Source organism: Chiloscyllium plagiosum, unplaced genomic scaffold (assembly GCF_037043375.1).
Source record: "Chiloscyllium plagiosum isolate Xiang-an unplaced genomic scaffold, Cpla_swu_hap1 HiC_scaffold_22, whole genome shotgun sequence".
NCBI lineage: Eukaryota > Metazoa > Chordata > Chondrichthyes > Orectolobiformes > Hemiscylliidae > Chiloscyllium > Chiloscyllium plagiosum.
The window spans coordinates 65,559,319-65,578,495 of record NW_028270160.1 but is presented as its reverse complement, the minus strand read 5'-3'; the positions used below and the strand labels follow the sequence as shown (position 1 = coordinate 65,578,495).

At 71.2% G+C, this 19,177-nt stretch overlaps 1 protein-coding gene across 1 annotated transcript in view; it reads right to left on the bottom strand.

Annotated features, from left to right (window-relative positions):
* The window catches only part of slc25a16 (solute carrier family 25 member 16), an 80,755-nt gene extending 63,950 nt beyond the window's left edge, over positions 1 to 16,805 (bottom strand). The window contains exon 1 of the mRNA XM_043712243.2: positions 16,726 to 16,805. Within this exon, the coding sequence (XP_043568178.2) occupies positions 16,726 to 16,764 (39 nt within the window). The 5' untranslated portion in view covers positions 16,765 to 16,805. The remainder of the gene's footprint in view (positions 1 to 16,725) is intronic.
* Positions 16,806 to 19,177: the final 2,372 nt, after the last annotated feature.

Below are 19,177 nucleotides of genomic sequence, written 5' to 3'. Positions count from 1 at the left end.
CGTCCTCCCCCCCTCTCTCCCCCCTCCCCGTCCTCCCCCTCTCTCCCCCCTCCCCCGTCCTCCTCCCTCTCTCCCCCTCCCCGTCTTCCCCCCTCCCCGTCCTCCCCCTCTCTCCCCCCTCCCCGTCCTCCCCCTCTCTCCCCCTCCCCGTCCTCCCCCTCTCTCCCCCTCCCTCACCCCTCCCCCTCTCTCCCCCTCCCTCACCCTCCCCGTCATCCCCCTCTCTCCCCCTCTCTCCCCTCCCCGTCTCCCCCTCTCTCCCCCTCCCCGTCCTCCCCTCTCTCCCCCTCCCCGTCCTCCCCCTCTCTCCCCCTCCCCGTCTTCGCCCTCTCTCCCCTCCTCCCCGTCCTCCCCCTCTCTCCCCCTCCCCGTCCTCGCCCCTCTCTCCCCCTCCCCGTCTTCCCCCTCTCTCCCCCTCCCCGTCCTCCCCCTCTCTCCCCCTGCCCGTCCTCCCCCTCTCTCCCCCTGCCCGTCCTCCCCCTCCCCGTCCTCCCCCTCTCCCTCCTCCCCCTCCCCGTCCCTCTCCGTCCTCCCCCTCCCCGTCCTCCCCGTCCTCCCCTCTCTCCCCCTCCCCCTCCCCGTCCTCCCCCTCTCTCCCCCTCCCCCTCCCCGTCCTCCCCCTCTCTCCCCCTCCCCGTCCTCCCCCTCTCTCCCCCTCCCCGTCCTCCCCCTCTCTCCCCCTCCCCGTCCTCCCCCTCTCTCCCCCTCCCCGTCCTCCCCCTCCCTCCCCCTCCCCGTCCTCCCCCTCTCTCCCCCTCCCCGTCCCTCCCCCCTCTCCTCCCCCTCCCCCCTCCTCTCTCCCCCGCTCTCCCCCGCTCTCCTCCTCCCCCTCCTCTCCCCCCTCTCTCCCCCTCTCTCTCCCTCTCTCCCCCCTCTCCCCCCCCCTCTCTCCCCCCTCTCTCCCCCTCCCCCCCCGCCACCCCCTCTCTCCCCCTCCCCCTCCTCCCCCTCTCTCCCCCCTCCCCGCCCCCCCCTCTCCCCCTCCCTCTCCCCCTCCCCGCCCCCCCTCTCTCCCCCTCCCCCTCTCTCCCCCTCCCCACCCCCCCTCTCTCCCCCTCCCCCTCCTCCCCCTCTCTCCCCCCCCCGCCCCCCCCTCTCTCCCCCTCCCCGCCCCCCCCTCTCTCCCCCTCCCCGCCCCCCCCTCTCTCCCCCTCCACCTCCTCCCCCTCTCTCCCCCTCCACCTCCTCCCCCTCTCTCCCCCTCCACCTCCTCCCCCTCTCTCCCCCTCCACCTCCTCCCCCTCTCTCCCCCTCCCCGCCACCCCCCTCTCTCCCCATACACCTCCTCCCCCTCTCTCCCCCTCCCCGCCCCCCCCTCTCTCCCCCTCCCCCTCCTCCCCCTCTCTCCCCCTCCCCGCACCCCCCTCTCTCCCCCTCCCCCTCCTCCCCTCCCCCTCTCTCCCCCTCCCCGCCCCCCCCCACTCTCCCCCTCCCCCTCCTCCCCCTCCCCCTCTCTCCCCCTCCCCGCCCCCCCCTCTCTCCCCCTCCCCCTCCTCCCCCTCCCCCTCTCTCCCCCTCCCCGCCCCCCCCTCTCTCCCCCTCCCCCTCCTCCCCCTCCCCCTCTCTCCCCCTCCCCGCCCCCCCCTCTCTCCCCCTCCCCCTCCTCCCCCTCCCCCTCTCTCCCCCTCCCCGCCCCCCCTCTCTCCCCCTCCCCCTCCTCCCCCTCCCCCTCTCTCCCCCTCCCCGCCCCCCCTCTCTCCCCCTCCCCGCCCCCCCTCTCTCCCCCTCCCCCTCCTCCCCCTCCCCGCCCCCCCTCTCTCCCCCTCCCCCTCTCTCCCCCTCCCCGCCCCCCCCTCTCTCCCCCTCCACCTCCTCCCCCTCCTCCCCCTCTCTCCCCCTCCCCGCCCCCCCCCTCACCCTCCCCCTCCTCCCCTCCTCCCCCTCTCTCCCCCTCCCCGCCCCCTCCCCGCCCCCCCCTCTCCCCCTCCCCGCCCCCCCCTCTGCCCCTCCCCGCCCCCCCCTCTCTCCTCCTCCACCTCCTCCCCCTCCTCCCCCTCTCTCCCCCTCCCCGCCCCCCCCCTCACCCTCCCCCTCCTCCCCTCCTCCCCCTCTCTCCCCCTCCCCGCCCCCCCCTCTCTCCCCCTCCCCGCCCCCCCCTCTCTCCCCCTCCCCCCCTCTCTCCCCCTCCCCGTCCTCCCCCTCTCTCCCCCTCCCCGTCCTCCCCCTCTCTCCCCCTCCCCGTCCTCCCCCTCTCTCCCCCTCCCCGTCCTCCCCCTCTCTCCCCCTCCCCGTCCTCCCCCTCTCTCCCCCTCCCCCGTCCTCCCCCTCCCCCTCTCTCCCCCTCCCCGTCCTCCCCCTCTCTCCCCCTCCCCCGTCCTCCCCCTCTCTCCCGCTCTCTCCCCCTCCCCCTCTCTCCCGCTCTCTCCCCCTCCCCGTCCTCCCGCTCTCTCCCCCTCCCCGTCCTCCCGCTCTCTCCCCCTCCCCGTCCTCCCGCTCTCTCCCCCTCCCCGTCCTCCCCCTCTCTCCCCCTCCCCGTCCTCCCCCTCTCTCCCCCTCCCCGTCCTCCCACTCTCTCCCCCTCCCCGTCCTCCCACTCTCTCCCCCTCCCCGTCCTCCCCCTCTCTCCCCCTCCCCGTCCTCCCCCTCTCACCCCCTCCCCGTCCTCCCCCTCTCACCCCCTCCCCGTCCTCCCCCTCTCTCCCCCTCCCCGTCCTCCCCCTCTCTCCCCCTCCCCGTCCTCCCCCTCTCTCCCCCTCCCCGTCCTCCCCCTCTCTCCCCCTCCCCGTCCTCCCCCTCTCTCCCCCTCCCCGTCCTCCCCCTCTCTCCCCCTCCCCGTCCTCCCCCTCTCTCCCCCTCCCCGTCCTCCCCCTCTCTCCCCCTCCCCGTCCTCCCCCTCTCTCCCCCTCCCCGTCCTCCCCCTCTCTCCCCCTCCCCGTCCTCCCCCTCTCTCCCCCTCCCCGTCCTCCCCCTCTCTCCCCCTCCCCGTCCTCCCCCTCTCTCCCCCTCCCCGTCCTCCCCCTCTCTCCCCCTCCCCGTCCTCCCCCTCTCTCCCCCTCCCCGTCCTCCCCCTCTCTCCCCCTCCCCGTCCTCCCCCTCTCTCCCCCTCCCCGTCCTCCCCCTCTCCCCGTCCTCCCCCTCTCCCCGTCCTCCCCCTCTCTCTCCCCCTCCCCGTCCCCGTCCTCCCCCTCTCTCCCCCTCCCCGTCCTCCCCCTCTCTCCCCCTCCCCGTCCTCCCCCTCTCTCCCCCTCCCCGTCCTCCTCCTCTCTCCCCCTCCCCGTCTTCCCCCTCCCCGTCCTCCCCCTCTCTCCCCCTCCCCGTCCTCCCCCTCTCTCCCCCTCCCCGTCCTCCCCCTCTCTCCCCCTCCCTCACCCTCCCCCTCTCTCCCCCTCCCTCACCCTCCCCGTCATCCCCCTCTCTCCCCCTCTCTCCCCCTCCCCGTCCTCCCCCTCTCTCCCCCTCCCCGTCCTCCCCCTCTCTCCCCCTCCCCGTCCTCCCCCTCTCTCCCCCTCCCCGTCTTCGCCCTCTCTCCCCTCCTCCCCGTCCTCCCCCTCTCTCCCCCTCCCCGTCCTCCCCCTCTCTCCCCCTCCCCGTCTTCCCCCTCTCTCCCCCTCCCCGTCCTCCCCCTCTCTCCCCCTGCCCGTCCTCCCCCTCTCTCCCCCTGCCCGTCCTCCCCCTCCCCGTCCTCCCCCTCCTCCCCCTCCCCGTCCTCTCCGTCCTCCCCCTCCCCGTCCTCCCCGTCCTCCCCCTCTCTCCCCCTCCCCCTCCCCGTCCTCCCCCTCTCTCCCCCTCCCCCTCCCCGTCCTCCCCCTCTCTCCCCCTCCCCGTCCTCCCCCTCTCTCCCCCTCCCCGTCCTCCCCCTCTCTCCCCCTCCCCGTCCTCCCCCTCTCTCCCCCTCCCCGTCCTCCCCCTCCCTCCCCCTCCCCGTCCTCCCCCTCTCTCCCCCTCCCCGTCCTCCCCCTCTCTCCCCCTCCCCCTCCTCTCTCCCCCGCTCTCCCCCGCTCTCCTCCTCCCCCTCTCTCCCCCCTCTCTCCCCCTCTCTCTCCCTCTCTCCCTCCCTCTCCCCCCCTCTCTCCCCCCTCTCTCCCCCTCCCCCCTCCCCGCCACCCCCTCTCTCCCCCTCCCCCTCCTCCCCCTCTCTCCCCCTCCCCGCCCCCCCCTCTCCCCCTCCCTCTCCCCCTCCCCGCCCCCCCTCTCTCCCCCTCCCCCTCTCTCGCCCTCCCCACCCCCCCTCTCTCCCCCTCCCCCTCCTCCCCCTCTCTCCCCCCCCCGCCCCCCCCTCTCTCCCCCTCCCCGCCCCCCCCTCTCTCCCCCTCCCCGCCCCCCCCTCTCTCCCCCTCCACCTCCTCCCCCTCTCTCCCCCTCCACCTCCTCCCCCTCTCTCCCCCTCCACCTCCTCCCCCTCTCTCCCCCTCCACCTCCTCCCCCTCTCTCCCCCTCCCCGCCACCCCCCTCTCTCCCCATACACCTCCTCCCCCTCTCTCCCCCTCCCCGCCCCCCCTCTCTCCCCCTCCCCCTCCTCCCCCTCTCTCCCCCTCCCCGCACCCCCCTCTCTCCCCCTCCCCCTCCTCCCCTCCCCCTCTCTCCCCCTCCCCGCCCCCCCCCACTCTCCCCCTCCCCCTCCTCCCCCTCCCCCTCTCTCCCCCTCCCCGCCCCCCCCTCTCTCCCCCTCCCCCTCCTCCCCCTCCCCCTCTCTCCCCCTCCCCGCCCCCCCCTCTCTCCCCCTCCCCCTCCTCCCCCTCCCCCTCTCTCCCCCTCCCCGCCCCCCCCTCTCTCCCCCTCCCCCTCCTCCCCCTCCCCCTCTCTCCCCCTCCCCGCCCCCCCTCTCTCCCCCTCCCCCTCCTCCCCCTCCCCCTCTCTCCCCCTCCCCGCCCCCCCCTCTCTCCCCCTCCCCGCCCCCCCTCTCTCCCCCTCCCCCTCCTCCCCCTCCCCGCCCCCCCTCTCTCCCCCTCCCCCTCTCTCCCCCTCCCCGCCCCCCCCTCTCTCCCCCTCCACCTCCTCCCCCTCCTCCCCCTCTCTCCCCCTCCCCGCCCCCCCCCTCACCCTCCCCCTCCTCCCCTCCTCCCCCTCTCTCCCCCTCCCCGCCCCCTCCCCGCCCCCCCCCTCCCCCTCCCCGCCCCCCCCTCTGCCCCTCCCCGCCCCCCCCTCTCTCCTCCTCCACCTCCTCCCCCTCCTCCCCCTCTCTCCCCCTCCCCGCCCCCCCCCTCACCCTCCCCCTCCTCCCCTCCTCCCCCTCTCTCCCCCTCCCCGCCCCCCCCTCTCTCCCCCTCCCCGCCCCCCCCTCTCTCCCCCTCCCCCCCTCTCTCCCCCTCCCCGTCCTCCCCCTCTCTCCCCCTCCCCGTCCTCCCCCTCTCTCCCCCTCCCCGTCCTCCCCCTCTCTCCCCCTCCCCGTCCTCCCCCTCTCTCCCCCTCCCCGTCCTCCCCCTCTCTCCCCCTCCCCCGTCCTCCCCCTCCCCCTCTCTCCCCCTCCCCGTCCTCCCCCTCTCTCCCCCTCCCCCGTCCTCCCCCTCTCTCCCGCTCTCTCCCCCTCCCCCTCTCTCCCGCTCTCTCCCCCTCCCCGTCCTCCCGCTCTCTCCCCCTCCCCGTCCTCCCGCTCTCTCCCCCTCCCCGTCCTCCCGCTCTCTCCCCCTCCCCGTCCTCCCCCTCTCTCCCCCTCCCCGTCCTCCCCCTCTCTCCCCCTCCCCGTCCTCCCCCTCTCTCCCCCTCCCCGTCCTCCCACTCTCTCCCCCTCCCCGTCCTCCCACTCTCTCCCCCTCCCCGTCCTCCCCCTCTCTCCCCCTCCCCGTCCTCCCCCTCTCACCCCCTCCCCGTCCTCCCCCTCTCACCCCCTCCCCGTCCTCCCCCTCTCTCCCCCTCCCCGTCCTCCCCCTCTCTCCCCCTCCCCGTCCTCCCCCTCTCTCCCCCTCCCCGTCCTCCCCCTCTCTCCCCCTCCCCGTCCTCCCCCTCTCTCCCCCTCCCCGTCCTCCCCCTCTCTCCCCCTCCCCGTCCTCCCCCTCTCTCCCCCTCCCCGTCCTCCCCCTCTCTCCCCCTCCCCGTCCTCCCCCTCTCTCCCCCTCCCCGTCCTCCCCCTCTCTCCCCCTCCCCGTCCTCCCCCTCTCTCCCCCTCCCCGTCCTCCCCCTCTCTCCCCCTCCCCGTCCTCCCCCTCTCTCCCCCTCCCCGTCCTCCCCCTCTCTCCCCCTCCCCGTCCTCCCCCTCTCCCCGTCCTCCCCCTCTCCCCGTCCTCCCCCTCTCTCTCCCCCTCCCCGTCCCCGTCCTCCCCCTCTCTCCCCCTCCCCGTCCTCCCCCTCTCTCTCCCCCTCCCCGTCCTCCCCCTCTCTCTCCCCCTCCCCGTCCCCGTCCTCCCCCTCTCTCCCCCTCCCCGTCCTCCCCCTCTCTCTCCCCCTCCCCGTCCCCGTCCTCCCCCTCTCTCCCCCTCCCCGTCCTCCCCCTCTCCCCCTCTCTCCCCCTCCCCGTCCTCCCCCTCTCCCCGTCCTCCCCCTCTCTCCCCCTCCCCGTCCTCCCCCTCTCTCCCCCTCCCCGTCCTCCCCCTCTCTCCCCCTCCCCGTCCTCCCCCTCTCCCCGTCCTCCCCCTCTCCCCGTCCTCCCCCTCTCCCCGTCCTCCCCCTCTCCCCGTCCTCCCCCTCTCTCCCCCTCCCCGTCCTCCCCCTCTCCCCGTCCTCCCCCTCTCCCCGTCCTCCCCCTCTCCCCGTCCTCCCCCTCTCCCCGTCCTCCCCCTCTCCCCGTCCTCCCCCTCTCCCCGTCCTCCCCCTCTCTCCCCCTCTCTCTCCCCCTCCCCGTCCTCCCCCTCTCTCCCCCTCCCCGTCCTCCCCCTCTCTCCCCCTCCCCGTCTTCCCCCTCTCTCCCCCTCCCCGTCCTCCCCCTCTCTCCCCATGCCCGTCCTCCCCCTCTCTCCCCCTCCCCGTCCTCCCCCTCCCCGTCCTCCCCCTCTCTCCCCCTCCCCGTCCTCCCCCTCCCCGTCCTCCCCCTCCCCGTCCTCCCCCTCTCTCCCCCTCCCCGTCCTCTCCGTCCTCCCCCTCCCCGTCCTCCCCGTCCTCCCCCTCTCTCCCCCTCCCCCTCCCCGTCCTCCCCCTCTCTCCCCCTCCCCCTCCCCGTCCTCCCCCTCTCTCCCCCTCCCCCTCCCCGTCCTCCCCCTCTCTCCCCCTCCCCGTCCTCCCCCTCTCTCCCCCTCCCCCTCCCCGTCCTCCCCCTCTCTCCCCCTCCCCGTCCTCCCCCTCCCTCCCCCTCCCCGTCCTCCCCCTCCCTCCCCCTCCCCGTCCTCCCCCTCTCTCCCCCTCCCCGTCCTCCCCCTCTCTCCCCCTCCCCCTCCTCCCCCTCTCTCCCCCTCCCCCTCCGCCCCCTCCCCCTCCTCCCCCTCTCTCCCCCTCTCTCCCCCGCTCTCCCCCTCCCCCTCTCTCCCTCTCTCCCCCCTCTCTCCCCCTCTCTCTCCCTCTCCCCCTCTCTCCCTCTCCCCCTCTCTCCCCCCCTCTCCCTCTCCCCCTCTCTCCCCCTCCCCCTCTCTCCCCCTCTCTCCCCCTCCCCCCCTCTCTCCCCCTCTCTCCCCCTCCCCCCCCTCCCCCTCCCCCTCCCTCTCCCCCCCCGCCACCCCCCTCTCTCCCCCTCCCCCTCCTCCCCCTCTCTCCCCCTCCCCGCCCCCCCCTCTCCCCCTCCCCGCCCCCCCCTCTCTCCCCCTCCCCCTCCCTCTCCCCCTCCCCGCCCCCCCTCTCTCTCCCCCTCCCCCTCCCCCCCCGCCACCCCCTCTCTCCCCCTCCCCCTCCTCCCCCTCTCTCCCCCTCCCCGCCCCCCCCTCTCCCCCTCCCCGCCCCCCCCTCTCTCCCCCTCCCCCTCCCTCTCCCCCTCCCCCTCCCCCTCTCTCCCCCTCCCCACCCCCCCTCTCTCCCCCTCCCCCTCCTCCCCCTCTCTCCCCCCCCCGCCCCCCCCTCTCTCCCCCCCCCGCCCCCCCCTCTCTCCCCCTCCCCGCCCCCCCCTCTCTCCCCCTCCCCGCCCCCCCTCTCTCCCCCTCCCCGCCCCCCCCTCTCTCCCCCTCCACCTCCTCCCCCTCTCTCCCCCTCCCCGCCCCCCCTCTCTCCCCCTCCCCCTCCTCCCCCTCTCTCCCCCTCCCCGCACCCCCCTCTCTCCCCCTCCCCCTCCTCCCCTCCCCCTCTCTCCCCCTCCCCGCCCCCCCCTCTCTCCCCCTCCCCCTCCTCCCCCTCCCCCTCTCTCCCCCTCCCCCTCTCTCCCCCTCTCTCCCCCTCCCCCCCTCTCTCCCCCTCTCTCCCCCTCCCCCCCTCCCCCTCCCCCTCCCTCTCCCCCCCCGCCACCCCCTCTCTCCCCCTCCCCCTCCTCCCCCTCTCTCCCCCTCCCCGCCCCCCCCTCTCCCCCTCCCCGCCCCCCCCTCTCTCCCCCTCCCCCTCCCTCTCCCCCTCCCCGCCCCCCCTCTCTCCCCCTCCCCCTCCCCCCCCGCCACCCCCTCTCTCCCCCTCCCCCTCCTCCCCCTCTCTCCCCCTCCCCGCCCCCCCCTCTCCCCCTCCCCGCCCCCCCCTCTCTCCCCCTCCCCCTCCCTCTCCCCCTCCCCCTCCCCCTCTCTCCCCCTCCCCACCCCCCCTCTCTCCCCCTCCCCCTCCTCCCCCTCTCTCCCCCCCCCGCCCCCCCCTCTCTCCCCCCCCCGCCCCCCCCTCTCTCCCCCTCCCCGCCCCCCCCTCTCTCCCCCTCCCCGCCCCCCCTCTCTCCCCCTCCCCGCCCCCCCCTCTCTCCCCCTCCACCTCCTCCCCCTCTCTCCCCCTCCCCGCCCCCCCTCTCTCCCCCTCCCCCTCCTCCCCCTCTCTCCCCCTCCCCGCACCCCCCTCTCTCCCCCTCCCCCTCCTCCCCTCCCCCTCTCTCCCCCTCCCCGCCCCCCCCTCTCTCCCCCTCCCCCTCCTCCCCCTCCCCCTCTCTCCCCCTCCCCGCCCCCCCCTCTCTCCCCCTCCCCCTCCTCCCCCTCCCCCTCTCTCCCCCTCCCCGCCCCCCCCTCTCTCCCCCTCCCCCTCCTCCCCCTCCCCCTCTCTCCCCCTCCCCGCCCCCCCCTCTCTCCCCCCTCCCCCTCCTCCCCCTCCCCCTCTCTCCCCCTCCCCGCCCCCCCCTCTCTCCCCCTCCCCCTCCTCCCCCTCCCCCTCTCTCCCCCTCCCCGCCCCCCCCTCTCTCCCCCTCCCCGCCCCCCCCTCTCTCCCCCTCCCCGCCCCCCCTCTCTCCCCCTCCCCCTCCTCCCCCTCCCCGCCCCCCCCTCTCTCCCCCTCCCCGCCCCCCCTCTCTCCCCCTCCCCGCCCCCCCTCTCTCCCCCTCCCCCTCCCCGCCCCCCCCCTCTCCCCCTCCCCGCCCCCCCTCTCTCCCCCTCCCCCTCTCTCCCCCTCCCCGCCACCCCCTCTCTCCCCCTCCACCTCCTCCCCCTCCTCCCCCTCTCTCCCCCTCCCCGCCCCCCCCCTCACCCTCCCCCTCCTCCCCTCCTCCCCCTCTCTCCCCCTCCCCGCCCCCTCCCCGCCCCCCCCTCTCCCCCTCCCCGCCCCCCCCCTCTGCCCCTCCCCGCCCCCCCCTCTCTCCTCCTCCACCTCCTCCCCCTCCTCCCCCTCTCTCCCCCTCCCCGCCCCCCCCCTCACCCTCCCCCTCCTCCCCTCCTCCCCCTCTCTCCCCCTCCCCGCCCCCCCTCTCTCCCCCTCCCCGCCCCCCTCTCTCCCCCTCCCCGCCCCCCCCTCTCTCCCCCTCCCCCCCTCTCTCCCCCTCCCCGTCCTCCCCCTCTCTCCCCCTCCCCCCCTCTCTCCCCCTCCCCGTCCTCCCCCTCTCTCCCCCTCCCCGTCCTCCCCCTCTCTCCCCCTCCCCGTCCTCCCCCTCTCTCCCCCTCCCCGTCCTCCCCCTCTCTCCCCCTCCCCCGTCCTCCCCCTCCCCCTCTCTCCCCCTCCCCGTCCTCCCCCTCTCTCCCCCTCCCCCGTCCTCCCCCTCTCTCCCCCTCCCCCTCTCTCCCGCTCTCTCCCCCTCCCCCTCTCTCCCGCTCTCTCCCCCTCCCCCTCTCTCCCGCTCTCTCCCCCTCCCCCTCTCTCCCGCTCTCTCCCCCTCCCCCTCTCTCCCGCTCTCTCCCCCTCCCCGTCCTCCCCCTCTCTCCCCCTCCCCGTCCTCCCCCTCTCTCCCCCTCCCCGTCCTCCCCCTCTCTCCCCCTCCCCGTCCTCCCCCTCTCTCCCCCTCCCCGTCCTCCCCCTCTCTCCCCCTCCCCGTCCTCCCCCTCTCTCCCCCTCCCCGTCCTCCCCCTCTCTCCCCCTCCCCGTCCTCCCCCTCTCTCCCCCTCCCCGTCCTCCCCCTCTCTCCCCCTCCCCGTCCTCCCCCTCTCTCCCCCTCCCCGTCCTCCCCCTCTCTCCCCCTCCCCGTCCTCCCCCTCTCTCCCCCTCCCCGTCCTCCCCCTCTCTCCCCCTCCCCGTCCTCCCCCTCTCTCCCCCTCCCCGTCCTCCCCCTCTCTCCCCCTCCCCGTCCTCCCCCTCTCTCCGTCCTCCCCCTCTCCCCGTCCTCCCCCTCTCCCCGTCCTCCCCCTCTCCCCGTCCTCCCCCTCTCCCCGTCCTCCCCCTCTCCCCGTCCTCCCCCTCTCCCCGTCCTCCCCCTCTCTCTCCCCCTCCCCGTCCCCGTCCTCCCCCTCTCTCCCCCTCCCCGTCCTCCCCCTCTCTCTCCCCCTCCCCGTCCTCCCCCTCTCTCTCCCCCTCCCCGTCCCCGTCCTCCCCCTCTCTCCCCCTCCCCGTCCTCCCCCTCTCTCTCCCCCTCCCCGTCCCCGTCCTCCCCCTCTCTCCCCCTCCCCGTCCTCCCCCTCTCCCCCTCTCTCCCCCTCCCCGTCCTCCCCCTCTCCCCCTCTCTCCCCCTCCCCGTCCTCCCCCTCTCCCCGTCCTCCCCCTCTCTCCCCCTCCCCGTCCTCCCCCTCTCTCCCCCTCCCCGTCCTCCCCCTCTCCCCGTCCTCCCCCTCTCCCCGTCCTCCCCCTCTCCCCGTCCTCCCCCTCTCTCCCCCTCCCCGTCCTCCCCCTCTCCCCGTCCTCCCCCTCTCCCCGTCCTCCCCCTCTCTCCCCCTCTCTCTCCCCCTCCCCGTCCTCCCCCTCTCTCTCCCCCTCCTCCCCCTCTCTCCCCCTCCCCGTCCTCCCCCTCTCTCTCCCCGTCCCCGTCCTCCCCCTCTCTCTCCCCCTCCCCGTCCCCGTCCTCCCCCTCTCTCCCCCTCTCCCCGTCCTCCCCCTCTCTCCCCCTCTCCCCGTCCTCCCCCTCCCCGTCCTCCCCCTCTCCCCGTCCTCCCCCTCTCCCTCCCCCTCCCCGTCCTCCCCCTCTCCCCGTCCTCCCCCTCTCCCCCTCTCTCTCCCCCTCTCCCCGTCCTCCCCCTCTCTCTCCCCCTCTCCCCGTCCTCCCCCTCTCTCTCCCCCTCTCCCCGTCCTCCCCCTCTCTCTCCCCCTCTCCCCGTCCTCCCCCTCTCACCCCCCTCCCCGTCCTCCCCCTCTCACCCCCTCCCCGTCCTCCCCCTCTCACCCCTCTCTCCCCCTCCCCGTCCTCCCCCTCTCCCCGTCCTCCCCCTCTCCCCGTCCTCCCCCTCTCTCTCCCCCTCCCCGTCCTCCCCCTCTCCCCGTCCTCCCCCTCTCCCCGTCCTCCCCCTCTCTCTCCCCCTCCCCGTCCTCCCCCTCTCACCCCCTCCCCCTCCCCGTCCTCCCCCTCTCTCCCCCTCCCCGTCCTCCCCCTCTCTCTCCCCCTCCCCGTCCTCCCCCTCTCTCTCCCCCTCCCCGTCCTCCCCCTCTCTCTCCCCCTCCCCGTCCTCCCCCTCTCTCTCCCCCTCCCCGTCCTCCCCCTCTCTCTCCCCCTCCCCGTCCTCCCCCTCTCTCTCCCCCTCCCCGTCCTCCCCCTCTCTCTCCCCCTCCCCGTCCTCCCCCTCTCGCTCCCCCTCCCCGTCCTCCCCCTCTCCCCCCCTCCCCGTCCTCCCCCTCTCCCCGTCCTCCCCCTCTCTCTCCCCCTCCCCGTCCTCCCCCTCTCCCCGTCCTCCCCCTCTCCCCCTCCCCGTCCTCCCCCTCTCCCCGTCCTCCCCCTCTCCCCGTCCTCCCCCTCTCCCCGTCCTCCCCTCTCTCTCCCCCTCCCCGTCCCCGTCCTCCCCCTCTCCCCGTCCTCCCCCTCTCCCCGTCCTCCCCTCTCTCTCCCCCTCCCCGTCCCCGTCCTCCCCCTCTCCCCGTCCTCCCCCTCTCCCCGTCCTCCCCCTCCCCGTCCTCCCCCTCTCTCTCCCCCTCCCCGTCCTCCCCCTCTCCCCGTCCTCCCCCTCTCTCTCCCCCTCCCCGTCCTCCCCCTCTCCCCGTCCTCCCCCTCTCTCTCCTCCTCCCCGTCCTCCCCCTCTCCCCGTCCTCCCCCTCTCTCTCCCCCTCCCCGTCCTCCCCCTCTCCCCGTCCTCCCCCTCTCTCTCCCCCACTCCCCGTCCTCCCCCTCTCACCCCCTCCCCGTCCTCCCCCTCTCACCCCCTCCCTGTCCTCCCCCTCTCACCCCCTCCCCGTCCTCCCCCTCTCACCCCCTCCCCGTCCTCCCCCTCTCACCCCCTCCCCGTCCTCCCCCTCTCACCCCCTCCCCGTCCTCCCCCTCTCACCCCCTCCCCGTCCTCCCCCTCTCACCCCTCTCTCCCCCTCCCCGTCCTCCCCCTCTCACCCCCTCCCCGTCCTCCCCCTCTCACCCCTCTCTCCCCCTCCCCGTCCTCCCCCTCTCCCCGTCCTCCCCCTCTCTCTCCCCGTCCTCCCCCTCTCTCTCCCCGTCCTCCCCCTCTCTCCCCCTCCCCGTCCTCCCCCTCTCACCCCTCTCTCCCCCTCCCCGTCCGCCCCCTCTCACCCCTCTCTCCCCCTCCCCGTCCTCCCCCTCTCACACCTCTCTCCCCCTCCCCGTCCTCCCCCTCTCACCCCTCTCTCCCCCTCCCCGTCCTCCCCCTCTCACCCCTCTCTCCCCCTCCCCGTCCTCCCCCTCTCACCCCTCTCTCCCCCTCCCCGTCCTCCCCCTCTCACCCCTCTCTCCCCCTCCCCGTCCTCCCCCTCTCACCCCTCTCTCCCCCTCCCCGTCCTCCCCCTCTCACCCCTCTCTCCCCCTCCCCGTCCTCCCCCTCTCACCCCTCTCTCCCCCTCCCCGTCCTCCCCCTCTCACCCCTCTCTCCCCCTCCCTGTCCTCCCCCTCTCACCCCCTCCCCGTCCTCCCCCTCTCACCCCTCTCTCCCCCTCCCCGTCCTTCCTTCTTCCCGATCTCGTCCCCCCATCTCCCCCTCCCCCCGTCTCTCTCCCCCCCCCCCCCGTCTCTCTCCCCCCCCCGTCTCTCCCCCATCATCCCCCTCTCCCCGTCCTCCCCCTCTCCCCGTCCTCCCCCTCTCCCCGTCCTCCCCCTCTCCCCGTCCTCCCCCTCTCTCCCCCTCCCCGTCCTCCCCCTCTCCCCGTCCTCCCCCTCTCCCCGTCCTCCCCCTCTCTCTCCCCCTCCCCGTCCTCCCCCTCTCTCTCCCCCTCTCTCTCCCCCTCCTCCCCCTCTCTCCCCCTCCCCGTCCTCCCCCTCTCTCTCCCCCTCCCCGTCCCCGTCCTCCCCCTCTCTCTCCCCGTCCCCGTCCCCGTCCTCCCCCTCTCTCCCCCCCTCCCCGTCCCCGTCCTCCCCCTCTCTCCCCCTCTCCCCGTCCTCCCCCTCTCTCCCCCTCTCTCTCCCCCTCCCCGTCCTCCCCCTCTCTCTCCCCCTCCTCCCCCTCTCTCCCCCTCCCCGTCCTCCCCCTCTCTCTCCCCGTCCCCGTCCTCCCCCTCTCTCTCCCCCTCCCCGTCCCCGTCCTCCCCCTCTCTCCCCCTCTCCCCGTCCTCCCCCTCTCTCCCCCTCTCCCCGTCCTCCCCCTCCCCGTCCTCCCCCTCTCCCCGTCCTCCCCCTCTCCCTCCCCCTCCCCGTCCTCCCCCTCTCCCCGTCCTCCCCCTCTCCCCCTCTCTCTCCCCCTCTCCCCGTCCTCCCCCTCTCTCTCCCCCTCTCCCCGTCCTCCCCCTCTCTCTCCCCCTCTCCCCGTCCTCCCCCCTCTCTCTCCCCCTCTCCCCGTCCTCCCCCTCTCACCCCCCTCCCCGTCCTCCCCCTCTCACCCCCTCCCCGTCCTCCCCCTCTCACCCCTCTCTCCCCCTCCCCGTCCTCCCCCTCTCCCCGTCCTCCCCCTCTCCCCGTCCTCCCCCTCTCTCTCCCCCTCCCCGTCCTCCCCCTCTCCCCGTCCTCCCCCTCTCCCCGTCCTCCCCCTCTCTCTCCCCCTCCCCGTCCTCCCCCTCTCACCCCCTCCCCCTCCCCGTCCTCCCCCTCTCTCCCCCTCCCCGTCCTCCCCCTCTCTCTCCCCCTCCCCGTCCTCCCCCTCTCTCTCCCCCTCCCCGTCCTCCCCCTCTCTCTCCCCCTCCCCGTCCTCCCCCTCTCTCTCCCCCTCCCCGTCCTCCCCCTCTCTCTCCCCCTCCCCGTCCTCCCCCTCTCTCTCCCCCTCCCCGTCCTCCCCCTCTCTCTCCCCCTCCCCGTCCTCCCCCTCTCGCTCCCCCCTCCCCGTCCTCCCCCTCTCCCCCCCTCCCCGTCCTCCCCCCTCTCCCCGTCCTCCCCCTCTCTCTCCCCCTCCCCGTCCTCCCCCTCTCCCCGTCCTCCCCCTCTCCCCCTCCCCGTCCTCCCCCTCTCCCCGTCCTCCCCCTCTCCCCGTCCTCCCCCTCTCCCCGTCCTCCCCTCTCTCTCCCCCTCCCCGTCCCCGTCCTCCCCCTCTCCCCGTCCTCCCCCTCTCCCCGTCCTCCCCCTCTCCCCGTCCTCCCCTCTCTCTCCCCCTCCCCGTCCCCGTCCTCCCCCTCTCCCCGTCCTCCCCCTCTCCCCGTCCTCCCCCTCCCCGTCCTCCCCCTCTCTCTCCCCCTCCCCGTCCTCCCCCTCTCCCCGTCCTCCCCCTCTCTCTCCCCCTCCCCGTCCTCCCCCTCTCCCCGTCCTCCCCCTCTCTCTCCTCCTCCCCGTCCTCCCCCTCTCCCCGTCCTCCCCCTCTCTCTCCCCCTCCCCGTCCTCCCCCTCTCCCCGTCCTCCCCCTCTCTCTCCCCCACTCCCCGTCCTCCCCCTCTCACCCCTCCCCGTCCTCCCCCTCTCACCCCCTCCCTGTCCTCCCCCTCTCACCCCCTCCCCGTCCTCCCCCTCTCACCCCCTCCCCGTCCTCCCCCTCTCACCCCCTCCCCGTCCTCCCCCTCTCACCCCCTCCCCGTCCTCCCCCTCTCACCCCCTCCCCGTCCTCCCCCTCTCACCCCTCTCTCCCCCTCCCCGTCCTCCCCCTCTCACCCCCTCCCCGTCCTCCCCCTCTCACCCCTCTCTCCCCCTCCCCGTCCTCCCCCTCTCCCCGTCCTCCCCCTCTCTCTCCCCGTCCTCCCCCTCTCTCTCCCCGTCCTCCCCCTCTCTCCCCCTCCCCGTCCTCCCCCTCTCACCCCTCTCTCCCCCTCCCCGTCCGCCCCCTCTCACCCCTCTCTCCCCCTCCCCGTCCTCCCCCTCTCACACCTCTCTCCCCCTCCCCGTCCTCCCCCTCTCACCCCTCTCTCCCCCTCCCCGTCCTCCCCCTCTCACCCCTCTCTCCCCCTCCCCGTCCTCCCCCTCTCACCCCTCTCTCCCCCTCCCCGTCCTCCCCCTCTCACCCCTCTCTCCCCCTCCCCGTCCTCCCCCTCTCACCCCTCTCTCCCCCTCCCCGTCCTCCCCCTCTCACCCCTCTCTCCCCCTCCCCGTCCTCCCCCTCTCACCCCTCTCTCCCCCTCCCCGTCCTCCCCCTCTCACCCCTCTCTCCCCCTCCCTGTCCTCCCCCTCTCACCCCCTCCCCGTCCTCCCCCTCTCACCCCTCTCTCCCCCTCCCCGTCCTTCCTTCTTCCCGATCTCGTCCCCCCATCTCCCCCTCCCCCCGTCTCTCTCCCCCCCCCCCCGTCTCTCTCCCCCCCCCGTCTCTCCCCCATCATCCCCCTCTCCCCGTCCTCCCCCCTCTCCCCGTCCTCCCCCTCTCCCCGTCCTCCCCCTCTCTCCCCCTCCCCGTCCTCCCCCTCTCCCCGTCCTCCCCCTCTCCCCGTCCTCCCCCTCTCTCTCCCCCTCCCCGTCCTCCCCCTCTCTCTCCCCCTCTCTCTCCCCCTCCTCCCCCTCTCTCCCCCTCCCCGTCCTCCCCCTCTCTCTCCCCCTCCCCGTCCCCGTCCTCCCCCTCTCTCTCCCCGTCCCCGTCCCCGTCCTCCCCCTCTCTCCCCCCCTCCCCGTCCCCGTCCTCCCCCTCTCTCCCCCTCTCCCCGTCCTCCCCCTCTCTCCCCCTCTCCCCGTCCTCCCCCTCCCCGTCCTCCCCCCTCTCCCCGTCCTCCCCCTCTCCCTCCCCCTCCCCGTCCTCCCCCTCTCCCCGTCCTCCCCCTCTCTCTCCCCCTCCCCGTCCTCCCCCTCTCACCCCTCTCTCTCCCCCTCCCCGTCCTTCCTTCTTCCCGATCTCGTCCCACCATCTCCCCCTCCCCCCGTCTCTCTCTCTCCCCCCCCCCCCCCGTCTCTCTCCCCCCCCCCCGTCTCTCCCCCATCATCCTCCTCCCGTTCCCCCCTCTCCATCCTCGTCCCCCTTCACTGTCCCTCTCTCCGTCCGTCACTCCCTGCCTCCCTCCAGCTCGCCCCCCCCACCCCCTTCTTCATGAGATCTCTTCAAAAATACTGCCGGACCTGCAAAGCTTCTCCAGCAATTTATTTTTGTCTTACTCTCATTAGCCCTCCCTTATTTCTCTCACCCAATCTCACTCCCTCCGTCCTTCTCACTGTTAGTCTGTGCCCTCACCTACTACCCGTCTCACTGTCACACTCACCTGCCGCCTCCGCGGCCTCTCTCCTCGGTGCCAGTTCATCCGGGTCAGTGGCTCCACAGCGCCGCCGCCAGTGCGGGAGGAGGACATGACAGGAGTTCCCGGAGAAATCCATCGCCCCCTCTAGTGCAGCCTGCCGGCCAAGAGAGACTACAACCGAGGGAACTATTAGAGAATTTAGGTATCTATATTTTACTGATCCTTGTTTTTTAACGTTGTACATCCGAAAAACATGACAATTTATCTATCCGTAATGAATCATAAGTGAAATAGACGCTATATACCACATATCCATCGTAGAAGATTAGAAACAAGTTGGATTGTGTATGAAATTTAACATAATTGAGCTATATAAGAAATAACTGAATTTTTATTTATAGTTTATAGATATGGAGGGAATGGTATGGAGGGAAGGTCTTACGAGGAAAGGCTGAGGGACTTGAGGCTATTTTCGTTTGAGAGAAGGTTTTAGAGGTGACTTAATCGAGACATATAAGATAATCAGAGGGTTAGATAGGGTGGACAGGGAGAGCCTTTATCCAAGTATGGTGACGGCGAACACGAGAGGGCATAGCTTTAAATTGAGGGGTGATAGATAATAGGACAGATGTCAGAGGTAGTTTCTTTACTCATAGTAAGGGTATGGAATGCTTTGCCTGCAACGGTAGTAGATTCGCTAACTTTAAGTACATTTAAGTCGTCATTGGACAAGCATATGGACATACATGGAATATTGTAGATGGGCTTCAGGTTGGTATGACAGGTCGGCGCAACATCAAGGGCTGAAGGGCCTGTACTGCACTGTATGTTCTATATGAAGCTATTATTTATGAAATTTACTAACATTTATAGATTATCTATTCATGAAATTATCTATATATGGAATATAAAAATCATAGAGTCAGAAAGTCATTCATGCACATTGAGTCCATGCTGGCTCACCATGTAGTAAATCTCACAACCCCGATCAATCCCAAAAATCCTTCAAATTTACTTCCTTCAAGTATATTAGAATCTAAGCAAAATGATGCAGAAGGAAATGTAGAAAAGTTTATTATACAATTCTATACGTGTTGACAGATATATAAAATAACAGATATCTTACAAATATCTTCCATTTATCCATATGGATATGCAGGTATATGTGAACCTTATGAGGGATTATATGTAATCTATTCTTAATGGCATAAATATGAAACATACTAGAGTTTATGCATACTTTGATTACATGTACAAAATATTCTGGAGATAACCAATACATGATAAAATATACACAAAATATGTACATTTAAATTTAGACCAGGAGTAGGCTATTCGTCCCTGAGCCGACTCTGCCATTCAGTAAAAACATGACTGATGTATTTGTGTTTCGACTTCCACTTTCTAATACCCCCAATAATCTTTGAATCCCTGCTGAACAGGACACTATATATCTCCACCTTAAAAATATTTAATGACACACCTCTAACACTTTCTGAGGCAGAGTACTGATGTCACAAAACTTTCTGAGAGAAAAATAATTCTCCCCATCTCTGTCCTAAAAAAGTAACCTCTATTTTTAAACCAGTGTCCACTACTTCTGGACTGACCCACAAAAAACAACCACCCTCTCCACATCCACCTTGTCAAAAGACCATTCAGGATCTTATGCACTTCAATCAAGTCCCCACTCACTCTTCAAAACACCAGTCAAAACACGTCCAGGCTCTCTTATCTATTCTCATGAGACAACTACTCATTCCAGGTATCAATTTAATAAACCTCCTGTGAAGCATAAGATCCTTAACGTTACGTTCAATACTTCTATTCATTAAGAACACTGCCTTTCTTAATTGCTTGCTGGAGTTTATCCTGAAGCTTATAGATAATCTTTCAATAATGGCAGTGCTGTCAAATGTTGAACAGTTTATATTATGATCTCAGTGGAGACTGGTAACTTTGAAAAACAGTTTTTATTCCCAGTTATTGACTCAAAAGGTCACACAAGATTTAAAGTTGTAAAGGGTGATTACATTTCCAATGAAAGAAAACAAATCAATACTATTAACAAATCTCATAAGCATCAAAATTCTTCATTCTACATTTAATTTCAAACAAGCACATTATTCACTTAAATTTCCTGGTTCCAAACTAGCATGTCTCTGAACCTCAAGATTTACTCTGTTTTTTTAATCTAGTTATCTTCTGAAGTGAGGTGTTTCTTGGGGATTCTCCCATGAGCATTGAGCTAGGTGATTCCTCCAGATCTATTTCTACCTCACAGGTCTGGTAGCAATGGTAGAGAGAGAGAGAGTTAACCTTTCAAGCCCAACAGCTGTTCTTTGGAACAATGCTATCAAGTTGCTCTTTTTCAACTGTAAGCTGCTCACTGATTAGCAGTTTAGGTTCTATTATTGCCACTTAACTCCTGAACTCATTTCCACACTCGTCCAAACATGGGTAAAAGAGCTGAACT